The following is a 21,294-nucleotide window of genomic DNA, read 5'->3' on the forward strand; positions in this document are numbered from 1 at the left end:
TCAACGGTGTGAGCTTCCCTGAGCTATTGTGTAAAGGCAGGGTATTAAAAGCCTCTCAATTTATATGCCTCTTCCCAACGGAATCTCAATGGGGCCAATGGCATCAAAAGAAATTAGTGTGAAAGGTACAGAAACAAACCAGACGCTCAGTCTCTTTCCTCTTCGTACTTGCTATCTCCATTAGAAACATCCCTTAACTCTTTTCAGGCAGCAATTGGTGAGTCTTTGGTGATCTCAAGTAACAGGATAGTTGCCACACTGCAGATTTAAGGCTATGTGTAGTGGTTAGAAGGTTGTTCTAGGACCTGGAAGACCAGGGTTCAAATACCCCCACTCAGCCATGAAGTTCACGGGGTGACCTTGGGTCAATCACTTCCTCTCAATCTAACCTACCTCACAGGGTTGATGTGGAGATTAATTGAGGAGGGGGAAAGCCATGCATGCCACCTTAAGCTCTTTGGAGATAGGAGATAAATGCAAGAAATAAATAAATGGCAATTTTGCCCAGCTGTGATGCAAAATGATGCGTTAAATGCCGTAGGAGAAAGGAAACTGCTCTGACCCATTTTTCTTCCTCCAGTCTACCACAAATTGTCCCTTGTCCAGGTTTGGCACATCCTGACGGACCCCACCAGTGACAGACACCCGAGCAAAACAAAGGCATCTACAGCATAGCTATTAGTGAGAGTTCAGCCCACTGCCAAGAGATTACACTTACCATGTCGAAAGCAACAATGAGCATGTCCAGAGTGCTTCTTTGCATTAACCGCAACCAGCCACGACTGGGGGACGTATCCCCAACACCTGACACCTCTGCTTTTAGGAGTCAGCTACCACTTCTGAGCTGGGGGGTTATTCCATTTTGTGCTTGACAAAGTAACTTGAGCTTTGGGGCTGCAGCCAAATGGCTCTCACACCTTGAAGCTGCGGGGCTGCATCAAGGGACAGAGCTGCGCTGTGCAATCAATGAAGAAGCTTCAGCAACCTCCAAACAGCATGTTTCTATAAACACTGCCCCAATCGCCCTGACCCTCATGTGCCCCAGGTTTAGATACTATAGGGCCCCCGAGCCCCCATTTCAATCACAGTTCTCAAGCTCACAGTGCCAACAGATTTTTCAAAGGGTAATTATAACAGGGAGTTGTTTTAGTAATCCTGATTCACCACGAGTCTCGAAAACTGCTTTTGCACCGCCCAGCTCCCTTCTGCCCTCAAGAAGTTCTATGGGCTGACTTACTCCTTCATGCCCTCTTGCCGCAAGAATAAGGGAGCAGGGAGTGGGTATGTCTTTAAGCAACACATATCCATATTTTGAACCTTTGTTACTGTTGAAGGCATTAATAGGATATGATTCTCTCCATCTCTTCTAACCTCTCCGTAGAAAACAAGACCACTTCCTCTTTGGAAAGGAGCCATTCAGACTTGCAAACATCAGATTAAGATCCAAAGAAATGGAACCTGTTCTACATGCCTAAGGATATTTTTAGCAGCCCCACGACCATCACACGGGCACAGCCTGTGAAACAGTTTGTGGTACACCTGGGGGACACCTGTGTGTGTGTCTGCTGTTCTACATGTTATATTTATCTCCTATCACGTCTGCTCAAACTCCCGTGTGCCTCTGAAGTAGCTCTCTGGTTCTGGGCCTTGGGATTTCCCCTCTGCATTTATGCCAAAACTACTGTACATCATTGCTTTATTTTCTCTACTAATCTGAACTTAGGAAGAAGTACTCTGTACGTCTGTACTCTAGCATGATGAGCACTGCTTCAAAGTTATCTGCAAACATCCAAATTCTGAACAGGATGTAAGTCTTCAGAGCGGTGGGGGAAATCAAGTGAGACTGTCTTCTTAAATGGGTCAAAGCTTTGCATGCATGGATTTGTCTGCCTGAAGGACTTTGCTTTCCAGGTTGTCAAAGTTCTGTGCTGGTTGAAATTAAGGCCCTGCAAATTTTGAATCTTTTTTACTGTACACTTGTAATAGATATTTTCATTGATGCACAGGGCAAAGACGACTCACTGGAAAAGCCCAGCCCAGTTTGAAAGGCTCTATAGCGATGCACCAGCTGTTGTGAGGGCTGCAGAGTCCTTGAAAGCCACAACAGAATGGCTGCAAGCAAGATTTCATTGTTTGCAGACACAGGCGCAGGAGCCCGGCAGCTGCTGACCTGAAAAGGGCAAGACCCCGTTACAAAAACAATGATCCATTCCTCTAGTCAAACAAGGGACTTGAAACAATCCCACAAAGTCTTCGGCACTGACCTGCTCTGGGCAACGTCACGGCGGCTCTTGGCCTTGTGGATATGTTGCAAAGGAACTATACCGGGACTGTCAGAGCAGAGGCAGAATCAGGTCCAGAGAAAGGTACCAGTAAGCGCTCTTGGGTGAAACTAATTCTGTCAGTCACTAAACACACACACAGTTTATGAATCACTTTGTTTTGCCTTTCCTCCGGTGTTTGGCATTATGTAAAATAACTGGGAAATGGCAAGGCGAAGGACTTTAAGGCACAGCAAGACTAATCCAGTGTCTAATCTCCCAACTCCCTTTTGTACAGGGCAGTGGAACATTGGCTTGGCAGGGCAGGAAACTGGAGCTGACAACTGGGCGCAAGCAGAGAACTGGCAGCTGTCAGAGGCCCTCCAAGCCCCATCTTTCTTGTCCTTGACCAAATGCCACCATTGCTACCAAGGCATGTAAATACTGAAGAGCATCTTGGCACTTGCTGGCCCAAGTCAAGCAGCTCCCCAATTCCAGATGGCATCCCCAGGGGCACCATTGTCTGGCTGGGTTTTAGAAGATAGATCTCTATACTGGTTTCAATCCAAGAAGACTCGAGGGATCATAAAGGCTGAGGGATTCACCGAAGTCTGTCGAATTCAATTCACTTCAAACCCCTGCACTTTCAGGGAGCACATGCACCCTGACACGCCTGCTGTGGAACACCTGTGCTTTGCAGAATATTCTGGCAAATGTTCTAGGGTGCAAAAACAGAGGACTGGCCAAGGCTTTTGGCTGCAATGTTTCCCTGCATGAATTGTGAGTATACCCCACAAGGAAACTATCTAGAAGTCCTCCGCCAACCCAGTGCCCCTCCGATATTTTGGACTACAACTCCCAGTGCTCGCTGGGGCTGACAGGAGTTGTCATCAAAAGCATCTGGAGGGCACCCAGTTGTGGGAAGGCCGTTTTTCTATAATATCACTCCCTGAGCGCCTGCTCACTGCAAGAGATAATGTGCAGGGGGCAGACAAGATGCCTTGAAAATAAGCTCTCACACTAAACTACATTGAGGATCCCCATTTGCTTCTGAGAAACCTGCAGAGTGTTGGGAGAACACAGTTTGAAAAGCACTGACCTAACATATTATTGCCGTATTTTTCGCTCTATAACACGCACCCGACCATAACACGCACGTAGTTTTTAGAGGAGGAAAATCCGTAGGCGTGCCACCCGTAGGCATTCCCTCCATAACACGCACAGACATTTCCCCTTACTTTCTAGGAGGAAAAAAGTGAGTGTTATGGTGCAAAAAATACGGTATATGTTAAAGAGTGACACTCAAGTTGTTTAGTGCTAGTCATTTAGACTGATGTTCCCCTGGTCTTCTGAATCTACTTCGCGGGACAGGGGCTCCAGGTTTCTTCAAAAGAAAACTAAGACAGAATGTAAAAAGTGCCTCTGTGAGTATACAGGAGGCCAGATAAGCAAAGAAGAACAAGAGAGAGAGAGTGCAGGATGCTATCCCACTGCAGCCATCCAAGTTGATCCAGAGAAGCAGCAGTTGGGATACCTGCATTACACAGACTGGGGTGCATCAGCCAGCAAAGAGCGTTCAGATCGGTATTTTGTTCCCTGGGTTAACCAGTCTCAGCAATTAAGTGAATCAGAATTTCAGCTCTCTGTGGATGTTTCTACAACCAAACACTTTCCACAGGAATCTCAAAACCAGTTCAGTTTGAAAGTTCAACAGTGCCACCTTGAGGGTTAGATCTGGAAAAGCACACACCACAGATACCAGGGTCAAATACACACCAGGACACCTACACATGTGGTTAACAAAAAGGGCCTCTTTTCTACCTGATGTTCATAAGACGTCCTTGGAGAAGATGTTAACTTCTTAAACATCAGCTCCAAAATGTTTAGGACCAAGTAGCTCAAAACACAGTGAACAAACTAATCCAAGTCCCTCGGTGCAAGTCTCCAACTTTTAAGCTGCCGAGAGCTAAGAAGTTCTTCTAGCCCTAAGAGATGTGCAAAAATTAAAACAAACAAACTGTCAGATGTGCAATTCCAGTATGCACAAATATATGGGTTGACCAGGTTCTGAATTTTTTCCAATTGTGCATCTTGGTGATAAGACGTAAGAGGAAGCTGCTTTCAATTTCTCTCCATCTTCTTCCTTGCTGGACCTAAAATGTGCTATCTTCTAGCTCCCTCTTTTCTCTACTGTCACAAAGCTTCCCACTTTCTAAGGTTCATCTGGATCCATAAGCCTTTTTTCAAGATATCCGTGCTGAAATATTTCTGGAACTCACCAGAATGAACCTAGTTTTGCATTTTGTTTAAAACCAGAAGCTGGAAGATCAATGCTGCACACATGAAGGCTTGAAGAGTGACAAAGGAAATTTGTAATTAAAAAACAAAACAAAAAAGATCAAGAAACTGCCTTCTGCAAATCCACACTTCCCAGAGAAGGAAGAAAAGGAACAGTGTGGGAAAGAGGCAGATCAAAGGCCAGCCCCATTTTACAGCCACTTAGGCAAAGATGTCCAGACAAATCAGGTCCCCCTGAAGACCCTCTTGCACCCAGGTGATGCCATGCGACTTGCAGGAAGCTGTGAAGTGTGCCAAGGCCTTTGGAGAAGACACATTTGCTCCAGCACAGGCGGCCTCATTGCGGCCGTTCACATGAATGCGACAGGCAGCCTAAAAAGGGCTATTAACAAAACCAAAGGGGTTTTATTATGGCTCAAGAACAGCAGGTAAGGGAAAAGGCACAAATACCTTTGAGAAAGGCAGGCACGCAACCACTTCAAAGCATGGCAATCCCCCAATATCTCCAAAGAAATTTCAGCTGTGAAAACCCTCAACTCTGCACCCCCTCTATCAGCTTGACAGATGCCATGCTCCCCGCGGACATTGCTATAAAGGGGATATATTTTGCTATAAACTTACAGTTGTGCACATTTCCAGCTTATTCTACTCCAGCAGCCATCGCCCACATTTTGCAGGAAGCCTGGGTGTAAAGCGTGAGCTCAAGGAGAATGGAGCTGCCCTCTGGGGACTCTGGTGCTCAGAGGCACATTTCACTGAACATGAAAGGTAAATTTAGGTATCATGGCTAAGAGCCACAATCTAACCCGCATGAAACGGCTTTCCCTTTTGAAAGCAATGATCAAGTCCTCTGACAACATCAAGCATCAACATCAAGAAAAAACAATGCTGTCCAGGGTTGTGAAGACTGCGGAGAGAATAATTGGGTGCACTCTTCCCACCTTGGATCAAATCTATGCTTCCAGCTGCAGAGATAGCGCAGGATAGTGCGCACCCCAGAAATGATCTCTTTCAGCTTCTGCCTTCTGGAAGAAGGTACAGGTTTATAAAGACTAGGACCAGCCGCCTGAGAAACAGTTTCTACCCAAATGCGATTTTGGTTTTAAAAGCATTGTAAGGAGTCTGTATGGGAATATATTGTATTTAAAAATAGGGTATCAGAGTTTTTAGGGGGCTAACCAGGTTGGGATAGATGGGATAGCAAGCTTGTTGGTTTCTGAATGTCTGATGTAGATTTTCAGTTTCGTTGTTCTGTATGGGACAATGACAATAAAGATTATTGTATCGTAGAGGCAAATGCAGCAACTCCTTTCCTTCACTTAGAAAGGGAAGAGACAAGGCACAGGCAAAAGAGGCGTGCATTCTGAGACTCCCCCCACCCCAGCACACACACTTATGACACGCACCTCTGCAAAAGAGGGCAATTGTGCCCGGAAGGACCTTGTTAGCACAAATGATCAAAAGCAGTAAGCTGGCATGCGCCAGCAATAAGCCGACCTGCTGCCTGCAAAGGTGAGAAGGAATTTGTGGAAGCATAAAAGGAGCGTGTTAGCACCAACTGAAGGAGGTAGGTGGAGGGAAGGGAAGAATGAAGGGCCATTCACCTGGGACTGCTCTTTGCAAAGGAATATTGCAGGCAACTTCCCCAAGACAATTTAGCTGCAGTTTACAGCACAGTGAGAAGTGACAGCTTTGTCTTGAACATCAAAAGCTGCCCAGTTATAGAAAGGCAATAAGGAAGTCTTACCCACAGTTCAAAACAGTTAATTTGGGTATGTGACATGCAAGGCCACTAGCACTTCACACCTCCTTCCCTCAAGAGCACTCAAGGCTTGTGCTGCATATCAAAAGAGAGTAGACAGCCCTAATCAGCCTCCTTGGAATGGTTACGGAAGGGTACTAGTATAGAAAGCGGAGATATCTCCCCCCCACACACACATAAAAAGCTATGGAGGGTGAATCACAATTTTTACAAAGCACCAATAATTAAGAAGTTTTGATAAAAAAACCAACGCAAACTCTAACCTAACTTCCAAGCTTTGCAATACAAAGTTAATTCAAAAAGCCCTGCCCACTTACACGCTCCATTCTGAGCAAACTTATGTAAGAATGAACAGTTAAAAAGCTGTAACCTCCACAAACACATTTGAACTCAAGGTACCCAAATTAATTGCACTTGCCCAAAGAATCCACTTACTGGCCGGTCATGTTAAAGGGGTGGGGGCTACAAAAAAAGAGGCCCATGGAATGGGGTCCTTCAGACAGATATGCTGTAACCCTTAACCACCATCTGAAGCAGGTATAGCTGTTGTGCAATAACCTTGCTTTGTTCCAGGTGTACACCAACACTCTATTATTTCAATAACAAGCAATTAAACCCAGAAGTCCACAGAAAATTGCAGTGAACTTTATACACTAAGATTTTCCCATCCAGACTCCTACAAGAGATGAAGGAAGCAGACCAGGAAAGAAGTGTTTTGCCTACCCGTAATAAACCCACAAATGGGCTGTAGCAAGAGGTTTTTCATCAATTAGCCCAATTAAGGCAATCGTTTCCAAAGGGATGCGTTAGGGAGCAAAGGGAGCCAGTAAAAGCCACAGTTGAATATGCAGAGCTACCCAGCTCAAGCTCCCAGGACAACAGGTAGCACAAACTCCCACCAGCAAGGCCCATTCACACATCCATGGCAACATGTGCCTGCTACAATAAGGACCACAAAACATTTATGGGAACCGGGCTTCAGACTTCTCCCCACAGCCTCTTGCTGGTCTCAGGCCTGAGTCATAGCGGAACAGGAAACAACCACCCACGTCTTTTTTTTGGTGGCATAAAAGGGACTTGGGAAAGGTGGGGACTTGGCTCAGGCTAGCTTATATCCTGTGCTTAATGAAGAAACATATGTTCGGTTTGCTCAAAGTTAGGCTTGCCTGGTTTGCTCGTATCGTTTGTTCAGGATCAGAGCCGGCGCAAGTGAGAGAGCCTGGAGTGGCAAGAGACATTTCAGAATGGGTGGCGGGAAAGGTATGTTGCAGGGGGCAGGTGACAATACCAGGAAGAGAAGTAACTGGGAGTGCAGAAGCACTGGTGCCAGAAACTGAAGTGGTCTTGGAGGCTTGGGAAAGTCTTTTATCTACCCGCCGCAACCCTTTGGATTAATGAAATGCATTATATGAAAGCAGTCTAGAAACCTCAGCTGGTCAAGAGTAGAGCAACAAGATTGTTAAGTGGAGCTGGTTGATATGATCAAATCACATCCAGTCCAGTTCTTTACCATCTACTTTGGCTTCCAATCCATTTCCAGGCCCAGTTCAACATAGGAAGTTGCCTAATACTGAGACAGATCAGCAGTGCGGTATCATCTATTCTACACGGACTGGGAGCAGGTGGGGGGGGATCTTTCCCAGCCCTACCTGGTGATTGAACCTGGAATCATCTGCATTCAAGGAATGTGTTCTAACTTTAAGCTATGACCCTTTTCATTATGCTAGTGGTATTAGCCTTTAAAACTCTAAACATCTTGGGGCTGGGTTACTTCCTGGATTACCTCCTTCCATATATATAACTACCTTATCATCTTCTGAGGTCTTTGTTTGGGTGCCTTCATCAAATGAGGTTCAGTGGGTGACTACTAGAGATCTGGCTGTCAGCATCGCCCTTGAGCCAGTGCCACGAACTGGACTCATACACTTCAGCCCTGACTGGGCCAGACGAGCTGGGTAGCACTTCCAGAGACCACCTTCTGCTGCGCAGGAACAGGTCAAAGTGCTGTGGACTCACAGCTTAGAGTTGTGAGCACCGGATTCACTCCAACAAGAAGACAGTCGTCGCACAGCAGAGTATAGCAGAGCATAAACGACTCGGAGAGCAGCTGTGTAGAATATCTTCTTTTATTCTATCTACAACTATTATACACAACTATGTACAGAGCTATGTACAGGGACGCGGGTGGCGCTGTGGGTAAAAGCCTCAGCGCCTAGGGCTTGCCGATCAAAAGGTCGGCGGTTCGAATCCCCGCGGCGGGGTGCGCTCCCGTTGCTCGGTCCCAGCGCCTGCCAACCTAGCAGTTCGAAAGCACCCCCGAGGGCAAGTAGATAAATAGGGACCGCTTACCGGCGGGAAGGTAAACGGCGTTTCTGTGTGCTGCGCTGGCTCGCCAGATGCAGCTTGTCACGCTGGCCACGTGACCCGGAAGTGTCTCCGGACAGCGCTGGCCCCCGGCCTCTAGAGTGAGATGAGCGCACAACCCTAGAGTCTGTCAAGACTGGCCCGTATGGGCAGGGGGACCTTTACCTTTTATGTACAGAGCTAAATGAGGTCTAAACGAAAATGCTGAACTGCACTGAGTGTCTGCAGCTGCTCTTAGCAGCAACCTTATCTATACACACAACCTCTCTCTAACACACAGTGTCTCTCTCTCTCTCTTTGATGTGAGGTGGAGCAGAATAAGTAGAGCAGAAACCGCCCCTCCTCTCTGGAGAATCAGCAGAGAACATCAGCAGATTCTTGGGTATGGGAGGGGTGAAATCTCCTCACTGGCTATTTCAGCAAACGCCACAGGAGCGATGGAATGCCTTCTCCATCTAGGTTGCAGCCTCATTTCCCCAGGCTTTTCAAGCTTGAGTTCGTGTGTGTGTGTGCTTTTAAGGTATTTTATACGGTTGCTATTCCACTGCAAGTTTTGAACCTTGATTTACTGTGCTTCTGGTTTTACTCTGTTTTAGAATAATGCTGCTTGTAGTTTGTATAGTAAACCAACCTGGGAACTGCGCAGTATATAAATGCTGTAAATATTTAAAATTAAATACATCACTTCCTGGCAGACCTGCCCCCCAAGCAGTGTAATGAATTCTGAAGAGTTAAGTGTTCAAGGCTGAGCCCTTCTTGTCAGCAATGAGTTTACTGGAGAGCCATAAGGAGCTGGGGAGAGCGAGGTGGAAGGCCGTCCAGGATGCCCTTAAGGGCTGCGAATCCACGTCTTGCTCTAGACCTCTCACTTGATTTCTGAGCTGAAAACTATGAGGGCCACCTGCCCCACCTGAGGGGTGCAGATTTGACTGTGGTGCCTCCAGTTGTTGATTTGTAGGCTGGAGGGTTATTGCCATTTCACAGCATGCTACAGTGGTTAAAATGCTTCCAGAAACAAAGAAAGACGTGTATATTTTGGCAAGCTTTTCTGGATGGATTAAAAGGTTTCTGCCTTGGACGCTCATTCTGCATTGCTTTTAAAACTTGTATTTAGCTGCTTTTCAGTACAGTTTTAAAACTACCTTTAGCTGTTTCTTTTGACAACGTGGTCCCTTCCGACTCTACAATTCTTTGATTCTCTTTTTGTAAATTGCCTTAAACTCACAAAAAGGGTGAGCCATAAACATAAATAAATAAAGCTGGATATAGGCACGAAAGACCTGAGCCCATTGCATGGCATTGGAAAGGCAACTCTCAGCCTAATTTTCCATTATTATTATTATTATTATTATTATTATTATTAACCACCCTTGATTGACAGATCTCAAAGAACGTGACAACCAGTAAATCCTTTGGATGCTGAGAAATGCTATAGAAATGGCAGTGCACTTTACTGCCACCACTCATGAAAACTGCACACAAACTACTCCCATCTTCTACACGAGGGGCAACCAGAATCATGCTCCTGGCCTCCAATATTCTATAGCTTGCTTATTTACTCAGTTCTTAGCAGGTAATAAGTTTAACGGTTGCCAAGTTTAACCTTCACTCTGTTGCAAGATTGATAGAGTGGAACCTCGGGTTGTGGACGTAATCCGCGACGGAGGCACGTCCGCAACCCGCAGTGTTCGCATCCTGAAGTGCCGTGTCTGCGCCGGCACTTCTGTGCACATGCAAAGCGTGATTTAGCGCTTCTGTGCATGCGGTGAAACCCGGAAGTAACCTGTTTTGGTACTTCCGGGTTTCCCACTGTCTGCAACCCAAAAACACATAACCTGAAGCATCCGTAAAATGAGGTATGACTGTATCGCATCCAGCAGTCAACTTCACAGCAAATTTCAAGCACACAGTGACCCCTAGCGGCAGACACCCAACAAGTCCAAGACTCAGGAAAGAAACAGCTTACCTTGACACCATGCTCATCCACCGAATTGCTACCTGCCACCAAAAAACAAAAAAACAAAACACAGGTCACTTTGCATCATTTTCACAGAATGGTGTGTTACAATGTCCAAGAAGTATATATAAGACCAATTCAGTAAGAATAAGAGGGTGTTTGATATTTCAGTCTAAAAAGAACAGGTGATTTTACTTTTTAAAAATATTGTAACCTTACTGGCAAGCAGAAGAAGAGAGGAATAAGGTCCTTCATTTACCAGTCAGAGGAGAGAGATAACCATCTGAAAACACAGATCATATTTCAGGAAATATCAGAGTGATTCCGTGGGGAATTCTCTACTGTTACCAAACTCTTATGTCAATTGTGGTCCCACAAGGGCCCTCATGCTTTCTGCAAGAAATATTGATTTGCTTACAGCAGCTGGAGCTTCTCTGTTACTGACACTATTAGAGATCAACCCAAGATAAACAAGAGACTATCACAATTACAGTGGTGCCTCGCAAGACGAAAAGAATCCGTTCCGCGAGTCTCTTCGTCTTGCGGTTTTTTTGTCTTGCGAAGCAAGCCCATTAGCGGCTTAGCGGATCAGCTGATAAGCGGCTTAGCTGATAAGCGGCTTAGCGGATCGGCTGATAAGCGGCTTAGCGGATCAGCTGTTAAGCGGCTTAGCGGCTTGGGGAAAGGAAAAAAACCCTGCAGGGACTCGTTTTGCGAAGCAAGCCCATAGGAAATTCGTTTTGCGAAGCACCTCCAAAACGGAAAACCCTTTCTTCCAGCGGGCCCTGTTTGAAGAATGTTAAGCCTTTCTCAGAAATTGTTTGTTAGGCAAGTGGGGACATAACGAGCCAACCATTTCTGTTGTTTTCTATAGGGAAAATCCCAGTGTCTTCCTGATAGCCTGGCATTTTCCTACCATGTATCTACACTGACAGGATCCTCTCCCTGAACAACATGGTGGAGCCTCCTGCTCTGGTGCAGCTGCTGCTGCCTTCCTCTGGTACCAGGGACGTGGTCAAGGCTGAGAGAGAAGCCACCTCTGAGCCCTGAGCTGTCACTGCCTCTGCCCCTGACTGGAAAGCGCCTGAGAGAGCATGTTGGAGCCCAGCCCGGCTGAAGAAGACGGCAATCACTGCTGCTGGGGCTGAGTGAATGGATCTTGTCAGTGAAGTAGGTGCTGGAGGAGGTGGTGTTGCTGCTCTCAGTCCTAGCTTCAACCCCCCCCCCCATTGAATCTGCAGAGTGTATAGCAAGGTTTGTGTGTGATTCTTTATGTGCTGATATTTTCAGATAGCGGGACCTGAATGTATTGCATTGACCAGCACAGGCTTTTTGACTGTTAAATCTGCCCTCACCCCACCCTTGGAGCCATGGAATTACTGCTGGATCTTCCAACAGTAACTAGAATCAGATTTGGGGGCATTTGCAGCAGAAATTGTAAACTGTATTTTGTCAGCAAACCCTCCCAGTGAGAAGTCTTCATGACCAGACAACCAGCCACTTATACAGGCAGGGAAGACAGAGCCAGGCCACAAGCTCTTCACAGCAGAGAGCAATGCTCTCCTGGCAAGGCTATACAACCCCCCCCCCAACTTGAAATCCACAGAACCTGCAACCCACGCTGCATGACTGAAAGAACAGAAACATGAACCAGGAATTTCCACAATTCAAATCAGCTGGAAGACACCTGTCAAAGTGAGTAAGAGTGGACCCCCCCAAGAGTACTGATAATGGGACTGGGGGTGCAGTCTCAACCCAACGTATATTTATTTTTATATATATGTAACATGTATTCATGAAGGGACGCGGGTGGTGCTGTGGGTTAAACCACAGAGCCTAGGACTTGCTGATCAGAAGGTCAGCGGTTCAAATCCCCGCGACGGAGTGAGCTCCCGTTGCTCGGTCCCTGCTCCTGCCAACCTAGCAGTTCGAAAGCACGTCAAAGTGCAAGTAGATAAATAGGTACCACTCCGGCGGGAAGGTAAACAACATTTCCGTGCGCTGCTCTGATTTCGCCAGAAGCGGCTTAGTCATGCTGGCCACATGACCCGGAAGCTGTCTGCGGACAAACGCCTGCTCCCTCAGCCTACAGAGCAAGATGAGCGCCGCAACCCCAGAGTTGGTCATGACTGGACCTAATGGTCAGGGGTCCCTTTACCTTTAACATAGATTCATTTATACAAGCAAGCACATTTAAAACATCGTAAATTGTATTTTTATTTATTTCTAGAGTATACCATAAAGCACAAACCATTCCTTTCAGTGGATGAACGTAAACTCACCAAAGATGTAAATAATTGCTACGCCACTGCCAGCTCCCATAAGCCCTGCTATCCTGAGGACCATCTTCTTTGCATAGGCAGTATTTTCCTTCTGCTTCTTCTCTTGCTGCTCATCAGAACTTTTTCCATCTTCACCTTCTGCTGACTAGAGAGAGAAACAGACACATATGGAAATGAATGGCTTCCCAAAACTGCAGGATCCTCTTTTTCCCGTTTAAGTAGCCAAGGCCAGGGTATAAATGTATATAATTTAACAAACAAACTTTGATAATGTTTCTTGCATGTCTGGATGGGGAGGTGAACACGTGTCTGTAGAACCCTCTGAGTTTTGCTATCTGAAGCAGCCTACGTACAAAGGTAAATGTCATATCCCTTTCTCTACCACTTCTGCATCTGTTTCCGCCCACCACTTGAATGTGGTCCCCAGAAGCAAATTTGCTCCTTTAGCTGAAAAAGGTTCCCCACTCCTGATTTAAGAAGAATGCTTCTGCCCTTCAGAATCATTGCTTAAACCCATTAAGTCAACTAAAATTTCATTAATGAGATGACAGGTCACAATTACCGTTACTGAAAAATTCCACAGGATTGCCATGTTAAAGTCTATTACAGCAAACACAACTGAGTCTCATAACATCTACCCTGCTGTCAAAATGAACTCTGGTGCATGAAACCTCATTCCATAAACAAACCAGTCAGCCTTAAGGTGCTTTACAGGACTCTCTTGACATACTAATGAAGGGAGATATGTAAATTTAACAAATAATAACAGGACCTGGGGGAGGGGAAGACTAGGGGGGGTGACGGTGCATTTCATGTTTTTGTATTATGATTTCATCTTGTGAAACACCCTGAGACCTGTGGACTGTGAGGGTAGAGACTTTGTCAAGCAAGGCCTTCTTCCACCTGCCTTGCCCCCCCCCCCACTCTCTGCTTATCAATTTGTGCTGTATTATTTTATGCACTGTGGCTTGCCGTTGTTTTACTGACTGTAGTTTAGAAATTATTTATTGCAATTGTTAAGGGTGGGCTTCTGTTTAATTTTCATATGCTGATATTTAATATAATTCCATAACTATTCTCATGATGATTGAATGTTACCTTATTTGATGTTACCTTTACTGGCCGAGGGAGCCGGCGTGCAGCTTCCGGGTCATGTGACCAGCATGACTAAGCCGCTTCTGGCGAACCAGAGCAGCGCACGGAAACGCCGTTTACCTTCCCTCTGCAGCGGTACCTATTTATCTACTTGCACTGGTGTGCTTTCGAACTGCTAGGTGGGCAGGAGCAGGGACCGAGCAACGGGAGCTCACCCCGTCGCGGGGATTCGAACCGCCGACCTTCTGATCAGCAAGTCCTAGGCTCAGTGGTTTAACCCACAGCTCCACCCGCGCCCCCTTTTTGCACTGCACAGGGCACTGCTGAAATTTGAGATCCCAAGGTTTGTCGCTGGCTTGTGTCTATGTTATGTGGATGCAACTGAGATATAGTTCAGTCAGTAAGTAGCATTGTAGTTAGGTCAGCCGCGCAACCTGGCTATTGAGCATTCATCCATGTCCCTGATGATGATCAAATGCCAACAGTGTCCTTCAGCTCTCTATATTGGACAAACAGGCCAAACCTTACGACAAAGAATAAACGGACATAAATCGGACATCAAGAATCACAAGACAGAGAAACCAGTAGGAGAACACTTCAATCTCCCAGGACATTCTATACAAGATCTCAAAGTAGCTGTTTTACTACAAAGGAATTTCAGAAATAGACTGGAAAGAGAAGCTGCTGAATTGCAACTCATTACCAAACTTAAAACCATGGAGAGACCTGGTCTGAACAAAGACATTGGATTCTTATCTCATTATACATGACAAAGCCATTTTTCACCTTCTCACCCCTTGCTTTTTCCTGTAAGACCTATTGCAGTCGTTAAGAGTCGTCAACAGGCTCATCACAGCTATCTGCCAATCACCCATTCCCACCACCCTTCTGAGTAATACCCCTCCCCACCTTCTCACTATATAGAAGGATCTGGCAACTTCTGTTTCAGTGTATCTGAAGAAGTGTGCATGCACACAAAAGCTCATACCAAGAACTAACTTAGTTGGTCTTTAAGGTGCTACTGGAAGGAAAAAAATTTTTTTTTTGTTTTGCCTGATGATGATGAGAGGGCGGTATATAAATTGAATGCATAACAAGGATAATAATGGTCATGATAATGAGGAAGCAGCAGGCTGCTCTCCCCCTGGGGCAGCCGCGGGGGGGGGGCAGCCGGCGACGTCACGAGCCCCCCTCATCCGGGGACCCTCCTGGCCCCGCCCCCTGGCCTCACCTGCTGCTGCTGCCGCTGCTTGACCGCGTCCCTCAGGACGGCCTCCGTCAGCCCCACCCCCACCGCCTGAGGGGGCGCCTGAGGAGGGACCCCCGCGCTCAGCGCTCTTCCGGGCACCGCCCAGGCGCCTCGCCGCTTCCACCGCCGGCAGCACCGCCCGCCCGAGGCGCCGCCCTCCTGCAGCAGCAGCGCCCGCCGCCCGCCCGACAGAGCCGCCGCCGACAAGGCGCGAGCGGCCGCCGACGCCGCCACAACCGCCGCCATCTTGCCTCGCGCTGCACTGGGCGGCGCATGCGCCGGGCTCGGCCAATCAGGCTAAAGGAGTAGGAGTAAGGCCTAGGAAGCGCTCCAGCCAATCAGAGGGGTGTGAAAGGCCAGAAGCGGCGCACGCCCCCTCGTTTGACGTTTCCGCCTTGGCCAATCAGCTGACGTTTCCCGCCCACCCGTCGGCTCTCGGCCAATCACGCGTCCCACTAAATTGCCGGGGTTTTAATTCTCTCCAGGGCGGGAACTGCGAGCGGACAGCGTGCCGCATTGCCCAATGGGAGGGGGAAACTGGGCGGGGCGAAGATGAGAGCAGCTTCTTATTGGTTGGGAGGCAGAGGCGGGCTTTTACTGCCGGTACAGTGATTGGCGCTCCGCAGGGGCGGGGCGGAGCCAGCTGCGGGCAGGAAAAGGTGGCCGCCAAGGTTAAAGGGGCAGCGCACGTGCGCGGCCCCGGCCTCCATCGAAGCTCATTGGTGATTGATAGATCTGCTCTGCTCTGCCTCCACAATAAGGAGGAAGCCGTTGTTACGGAAATTATGGGAAGGCGGAACATCCTTAAAGTTGTTAAATGTTACAAATATTGTGCATAAATGTATCCTCCTTTCGACTTGACAGCTCAGGGAAGTTACCTAGCTTTAAAAATCATATAAAATCAACTCCTTTGCCAGTTTCCTTCATTCCACCGCCAATTTGCTTCATTGGCCAAGGACTTGGAAACCACTCGGTCCAGTCACATACTCACAGGGCGGTACTCATAGGTGTCAACTGCTGGGCACTCCTTTGGACTTGCCCAGATGGCAGACTATGCACACCAAAGTTCTGTTGTCCCTTTGTAGGTGTTTAGAATGTACTTCCCAACACATATCCTGTATCTGCCTGTTGCCCCAACACATTCCTCCTGTGTTAATCATGTATAACCCTCCCCTTTTCTGATGTAGCAACGGTGTAGTGATGATGCTTAATGAACTGTATACTGAGAGAAGATAGAAACGTTTAAAAGTCCTTGTCACCCCATCCTCAGGGTTCAAAATTCCTCTTTGAACCTGTTGCGCAATAAACTTTGGTCTACAGGTATTTGCTCCGGTTGGTGGCTGGACTCCTTCCTTTACTCTGCAGGGCTCACACCTAGATTTTTCTGTAACATAGTGCTTCCTAATGCCAGTTGCTGGAGCCCACAGGAGGGGAGGACCTTTGTGCGGGTCCAGTCCTGGCTTGCAGGTTTCACACAGGCATCTGGTTGGCAGCTGGGAACAGGATGCTGAGCTATATGGGCCAACGGCAGGCTTTTATCTACCCAAGGATATGTCTGCCTAACGAAGTTTTATTGCAAATGTTTGCATTGGTCATCCGCTTAGCTTTTTCCACTGGCACCAACTCCTTTTCCTCTCTTTGCAAGGTTGCAAATGGCAACTGACCCATCGTTACCTAACGAGCTTCAATGCAAAATAGGTATATGGACGTTATCTCCTATGGTCACACATTCTAATCACTACACTAAACTGGAACCTACTCTAAAAGGTGCTGGCGTGCCCAGGACTCAAATCACTGGAGAATCATAGAGTTGGAAGGGACCCAAAGGGTCATCTAGTCCAACCACCTGTAATGCTGGAATCTCAGCTGAAGCATCCATGACTGATGGCCATCCAACATCTGTTTTAAAAGCTCCAAGGAAGGAGAGCCCACAACTTCCTGAGAGGGGCCGTTCTACTGTTGAACATCTCTTAGCCAGGGGTGTATCGGTGGGAGGGCGGCCTACGGGGGCAAAACGGCAGTGGACTCTTGCCCTTCCAGCTCAGGCATGAAATGGGAACACAGTAGAATCTGTGCAAGAGATACACCAAGACTTGTTCTTTTCATTCCTGTGAAATGTACCATAGACAGTCTTTTACTCCTCGACTGCACCATCGAAGCTGGGAGCCAGAGAGTTGCTGCGGTGGCTAGCTCAGCCCATGATCAATAAATGCAGAAGACAAGAAAGGCACATGGCCTGCAGATAGAACTCAAGTAAGAAAACCCCCAGCAGGTTATTACACTGAGAAAACTTAGGTGGAAAACAGTCTTCTTAGCCAAACAGCAATGAAACGTCACCTGCTCTGAACTCAGAAGGGTCTCTCCCCTTGTATGAAACGTAAACAGCATTTAACACTCCAAGAAGACAACTGCAATCTGTTGTCCGGGAAACCTGGCTCCAGAAATAAGGCCAAAAATCGCTTTAAAAGAAGATGATACAAAACTCATGGAGAATAAAAATATGAATGGCTAGTAGAGAACGAAAATATGAATGGCTCTGCCTCCACGGGTCAGAAGCTGTAATGCTTCTGAATCCCAGTTGCTGGAAGCCAAATGACGGAAGTGTTGCTCTTGCGCTCAGGTCCTGCTTGCTAAGGTTTCCCACTGGTGTCTGGCTGGCCACTGTGAGACCAGGATGCTGGACCAAGTGGGCCATTGGCCTGATCCAGCAGGCTCTTATGTCAAGTCTTGAATGCGACGGTTTCTCTACTAAGGTGAACACAGCACAGGCGTACGTGGTGGATGAGACTATTTTATTATAACAAGCTACACACTGGATGGCAGCAGAGGGCCTAAGGTGCTACGAGAAAGAGAGAGAGAGAAGGGAATACGGCTGTGCTCCACCCACAGGCTTCTGCTGAAGTCACTTTATGCATATTTGCAAGACTGTCCCCCGACCCACCCCCCAGAAAAAAGGAAATCACCTGCTGAGCTGGGGAAAGAAGCAGCAACAGAGGAAAAAAAGAACACGGAAAATAAAACTTTCTTTGGAGCAAAACTGTACAAGGACATGCTGTACCAGTCTGCAGGTGATATGCTTAAAAAAAAGAAGAACAACGAAATAAAGCAGCCACCCACACAAAAATGGTTCTTCCTCTCTAGGCCTCCAGCAGCTTGCCAAGGAAGCGGAGGTTGAGAATCTTGAGCTGTTCTTCCAAGTCCATGCGGACGATGCCATCCTCTCCGTCAATGCTCAACAGGACGCCGGTGGCCTCTCGGTCCTCCCCCAGAATGACCTTGACCTGCAGGATCGGGAGAAGCTCAGGGTCACTGATCCAAAAGCAGGAGCCACCCCCCCAAAAACCCCCACACTGGCCCAAGTGTGCACATATAGGACCAATAGTAGGGACAATTAACAAATGAAAACAACTGTGTGGTACGTTGGCTTGACAGCCACGGGCAGAAAGTCTTTACAGAGGGTGGTGAACACAGCGCATGATATCACGGGCTGTCCCCTGAGCCCATTAGATGACATTGCAAGGGATCGATGCCTTAGGAGAGCGAGAAAAATTCTCAGGGACAATTCACACCCCAGCCAGCACCTCTTTAATCTTCTACCCTCGGGCAGGAGATATAGAAGTAGAATCAGCCGTACCAACAGGCTAAAAAACAGTTTCTATCCATGGGCTGTTAGGCTGCTGAACAGAAAATAATATAGTGCAACTAACTTTTGGGGTTGGTGTGTTGTGCGACAAGCACACAAAGTACAATGAGATTGAGTGTTGGGGGGGGAGGGAGGCTCAGTTAATTTCATTGTATACACAGGTTGTACATTGACAATAAAGGCATTATTATTAACCGAAAACAACCGTGATTAAAACGGAACGAGCAGCAGTTGTTTACGGTCTCCACCAAATTGGGTTGGCTGGCAGAGAGCCTCATGCAAAAGGGCTCCCCTGGCCGCCCTCGTTGCTGCCAGTTTCTTAACCCTTTCCTAGTACTGTCTTTCCCTCTGTGATCTGGGACCGACCCCTGCCAATCAGGAGGGGAGGACCATCAACCACCACCGAGAATGAAAGATGGGGTTGAGCAAGAGCGCTCCTGTGTCGACCCTCTTCAGGACAGGAGAGCACAGTAACTTAGTGCAGTGTGGCAACCTGCTTCCCTCTGCCCTCCACTGTTTTGGACTATAAACTCTAATGGGAGTGGTAACCCGAAAAATCTTGGTTGGAGGAAGGCTGCCATACAATGTTTTTGCACTTTTTTAAAAAAATCGTCACAGCAGAAGGACTTGAGACGGGAGAAACATCTTGCACGTACCTTATTGTTCTTAGTTGGTATCACAGGCTCCAGGTGCTCGCTCGAAATGCTGACTACCTTCTCGCTGTCCTTAAGGTAGACTGAGCACATCCCACCCTGTCAGGTGAGAGGAGGAAGGAGGGACAGAGACAAGAGGGAGGGAATCAAGGTGACCGGTTGCAGATGTCAGGGCAAGCAAGCAATTAATCCAGAATGCGGCAGCTAAACTGGTGACGGGGAGCAGCCGCCGAGACCACATAACACCGGTCCTGAAAGATCTTCATTGGCTCCCAGTACGTTTCCGAGCACAATTCAAAGTGTTGGTGCTGACCTTGAAAGCCCTAAACGGCCTCAAAGGCCCAGTAGACCTGAAGGAGCGTCTCCACCCCCATCGTTCAGCCCGGACACTGAGGTCCAGTTCCGAGGGCCTTCTAGCGGTTCCCTCGCTGCGAGAAGCCAAGTTACAGGGAACCAGACAGAGGGCCTTCTCGGTAGTGGCCCCCACCCTGTGGAACGCCCTCCATTCAATGTGAATGAAATAAGCAGCTACCTTATCTTTAAAAGACATCTGAAGGCAGCCCTGTTTAGGGAAGTTTTTAACATTTAATGCTGTATTGTGTTTTTAATATTTGGTTGGAAGCCACCCAGAGTGGCTGGGGAAACCCAGCCAGATGGGTGGGGTATAATAAATAAATAAATAATCACCATTATCATTCCTGATTCTGGATGGTTTTGGAGCTGGTTGCTGCCTATTTTTGATGCTCAAAATATAGTAAATTTGGGGCTGTACTAGGACTGTAAGATACCATGTGTGCTGGGAAGACTAAAGTGTCAGGGGCAGATATGTTGGCTAAAGGGACTTTCCAACAACCTTGGTCTACAGAAGGGTGGATAAAAATCAGTGGTTGTTTTTTTTTTAAATGGATTTTTAAAATTTAAATTGAATTTTTAAAATAAAATAAAATGCTTTTGGAGAAAAAATATTTCTAAAGATAGTTTTCTATTTAAGTTACATTGTAGTCCAAAGGCTATTCGTCAGGAAATAAGGATTTGTTTTAAGTTTTCCAGTCTAAGTCTTTTTTCTTTTAACCGTTTAACCACATCAGTTAACAAACATGGATACACATGCTATGATGTTATTGTTTTAGTTAAATATATTGTTTAAATTAAGGAAATTAATATTTTTCTCCTTCCAATACAGTATGGCAGAAAAGTTGTCCAAATATAAACAGTTAACTTATTAAACCTCACAATAATTTCATAATTATGTCTATGTATCTCTAATAGTATAACCAAATCAGTAATTTTTGATATAACTGTAAAAACTACCCTGAAAATTTATTATTCCAAAAATGAAAGCTTCATTTGGTTGTAAATATTAAGATTATACCAGCAAGAACGAGTCTTTCTGTAAAAAAAAAAAAAGGTTTAAATCAAGTCTGACTGACTATTGATTTAAATCAAGTCTTACTAACTAGTGATTTAAATCAAGTCCACCCTTGTCTACAGTGGGGCTTTCTTGCCTGAAGCTTCACTGACGCTCCTGCATTGTGGCTGTAGACATTAACAGCTGTTTTTAATGTGTGGGGCTCCAGTGGGACCCTTTATTCCTTATAACGCAATTTAGTTGAGAGTAAGGGGTGCTCGTGGGACCCGGGTGGCACTGTGGGTAAAGCCTCAGCCCCTAGGGCTTGCCGATCGAAAGGTCGGCGGTTCGAATCCCCGCGGCGGGGTGCGCTCCCGTCGTT

The 21,294-nt window shown here is 46.9% G+C and overlaps 2 protein-coding genes across 4 annotated transcripts in view; both read right to left on the reverse strand.

Moving 5' to 3' along the window:
* The window catches only part of TIMM50 (translocase of inner mitochondrial membrane 50), a 35,234-nt gene extending 19,705 nt beyond the window's left edge, over window positions 1-15,529 (reverse strand). For both annotated transcript variants that reach the window (XM_053397625.1, XM_053397624.1), the window contains exons 1-3: window positions 15,251-15,529; window positions 12,925-13,069; window positions 10,652-10,683 (exon numbers count right to left, since the gene is read on the reverse strand). In XM_053397625.1, the coding sequence (XP_053253600.1) occupies window positions 10,652-10,683; window positions 12,925-13,069; window positions 15,251-15,514 (441 nt within the window). In that variant the 5' untranslated portion in view covers window positions 15,515-15,529. The remainder of the gene's footprint in view (window positions 1-10,651; window positions 10,684-12,924; window positions 13,070-15,250) is intronic.
* A 2,514-nt stretch (window positions 15,530-18,043) lies between these two features.
* The window catches only part of SUPT5H (SPT5 homolog, DSIF elongation factor subunit), a 40,277-nt gene continuing 37,026 nt past the window's right edge, over window positions 18,044-21,294 (reverse strand). For both annotated transcript variants that reach the window (XM_053397627.1, XM_053397626.1), the window contains 2 exons: window positions 19,568-19,663; window positions 18,044-18,549 (listed from right to left, as the gene is read on the reverse strand). In XM_053397627.1, coding sequence (XP_053253602.1) covers window positions 18,406-18,549; window positions 19,568-19,663 — 240 coding nt within the window. In that variant the 3' untranslated portion in view covers window positions 18,044-18,405. The remainder of the gene's footprint in view (window positions 18,550-19,567; window positions 19,664-21,294) is intronic.

Source organism: Podarcis raffonei, chromosome 8 (genome assembly GCF_027172205.1).
Source record: "Podarcis raffonei isolate rPodRaf1 chromosome 8, rPodRaf1.pri, whole genome shotgun sequence".
Lineage (NCBI taxonomy): Eukaryota > Metazoa > Chordata > Lepidosauria > Squamata > Lacertidae > Podarcis > Podarcis raffonei.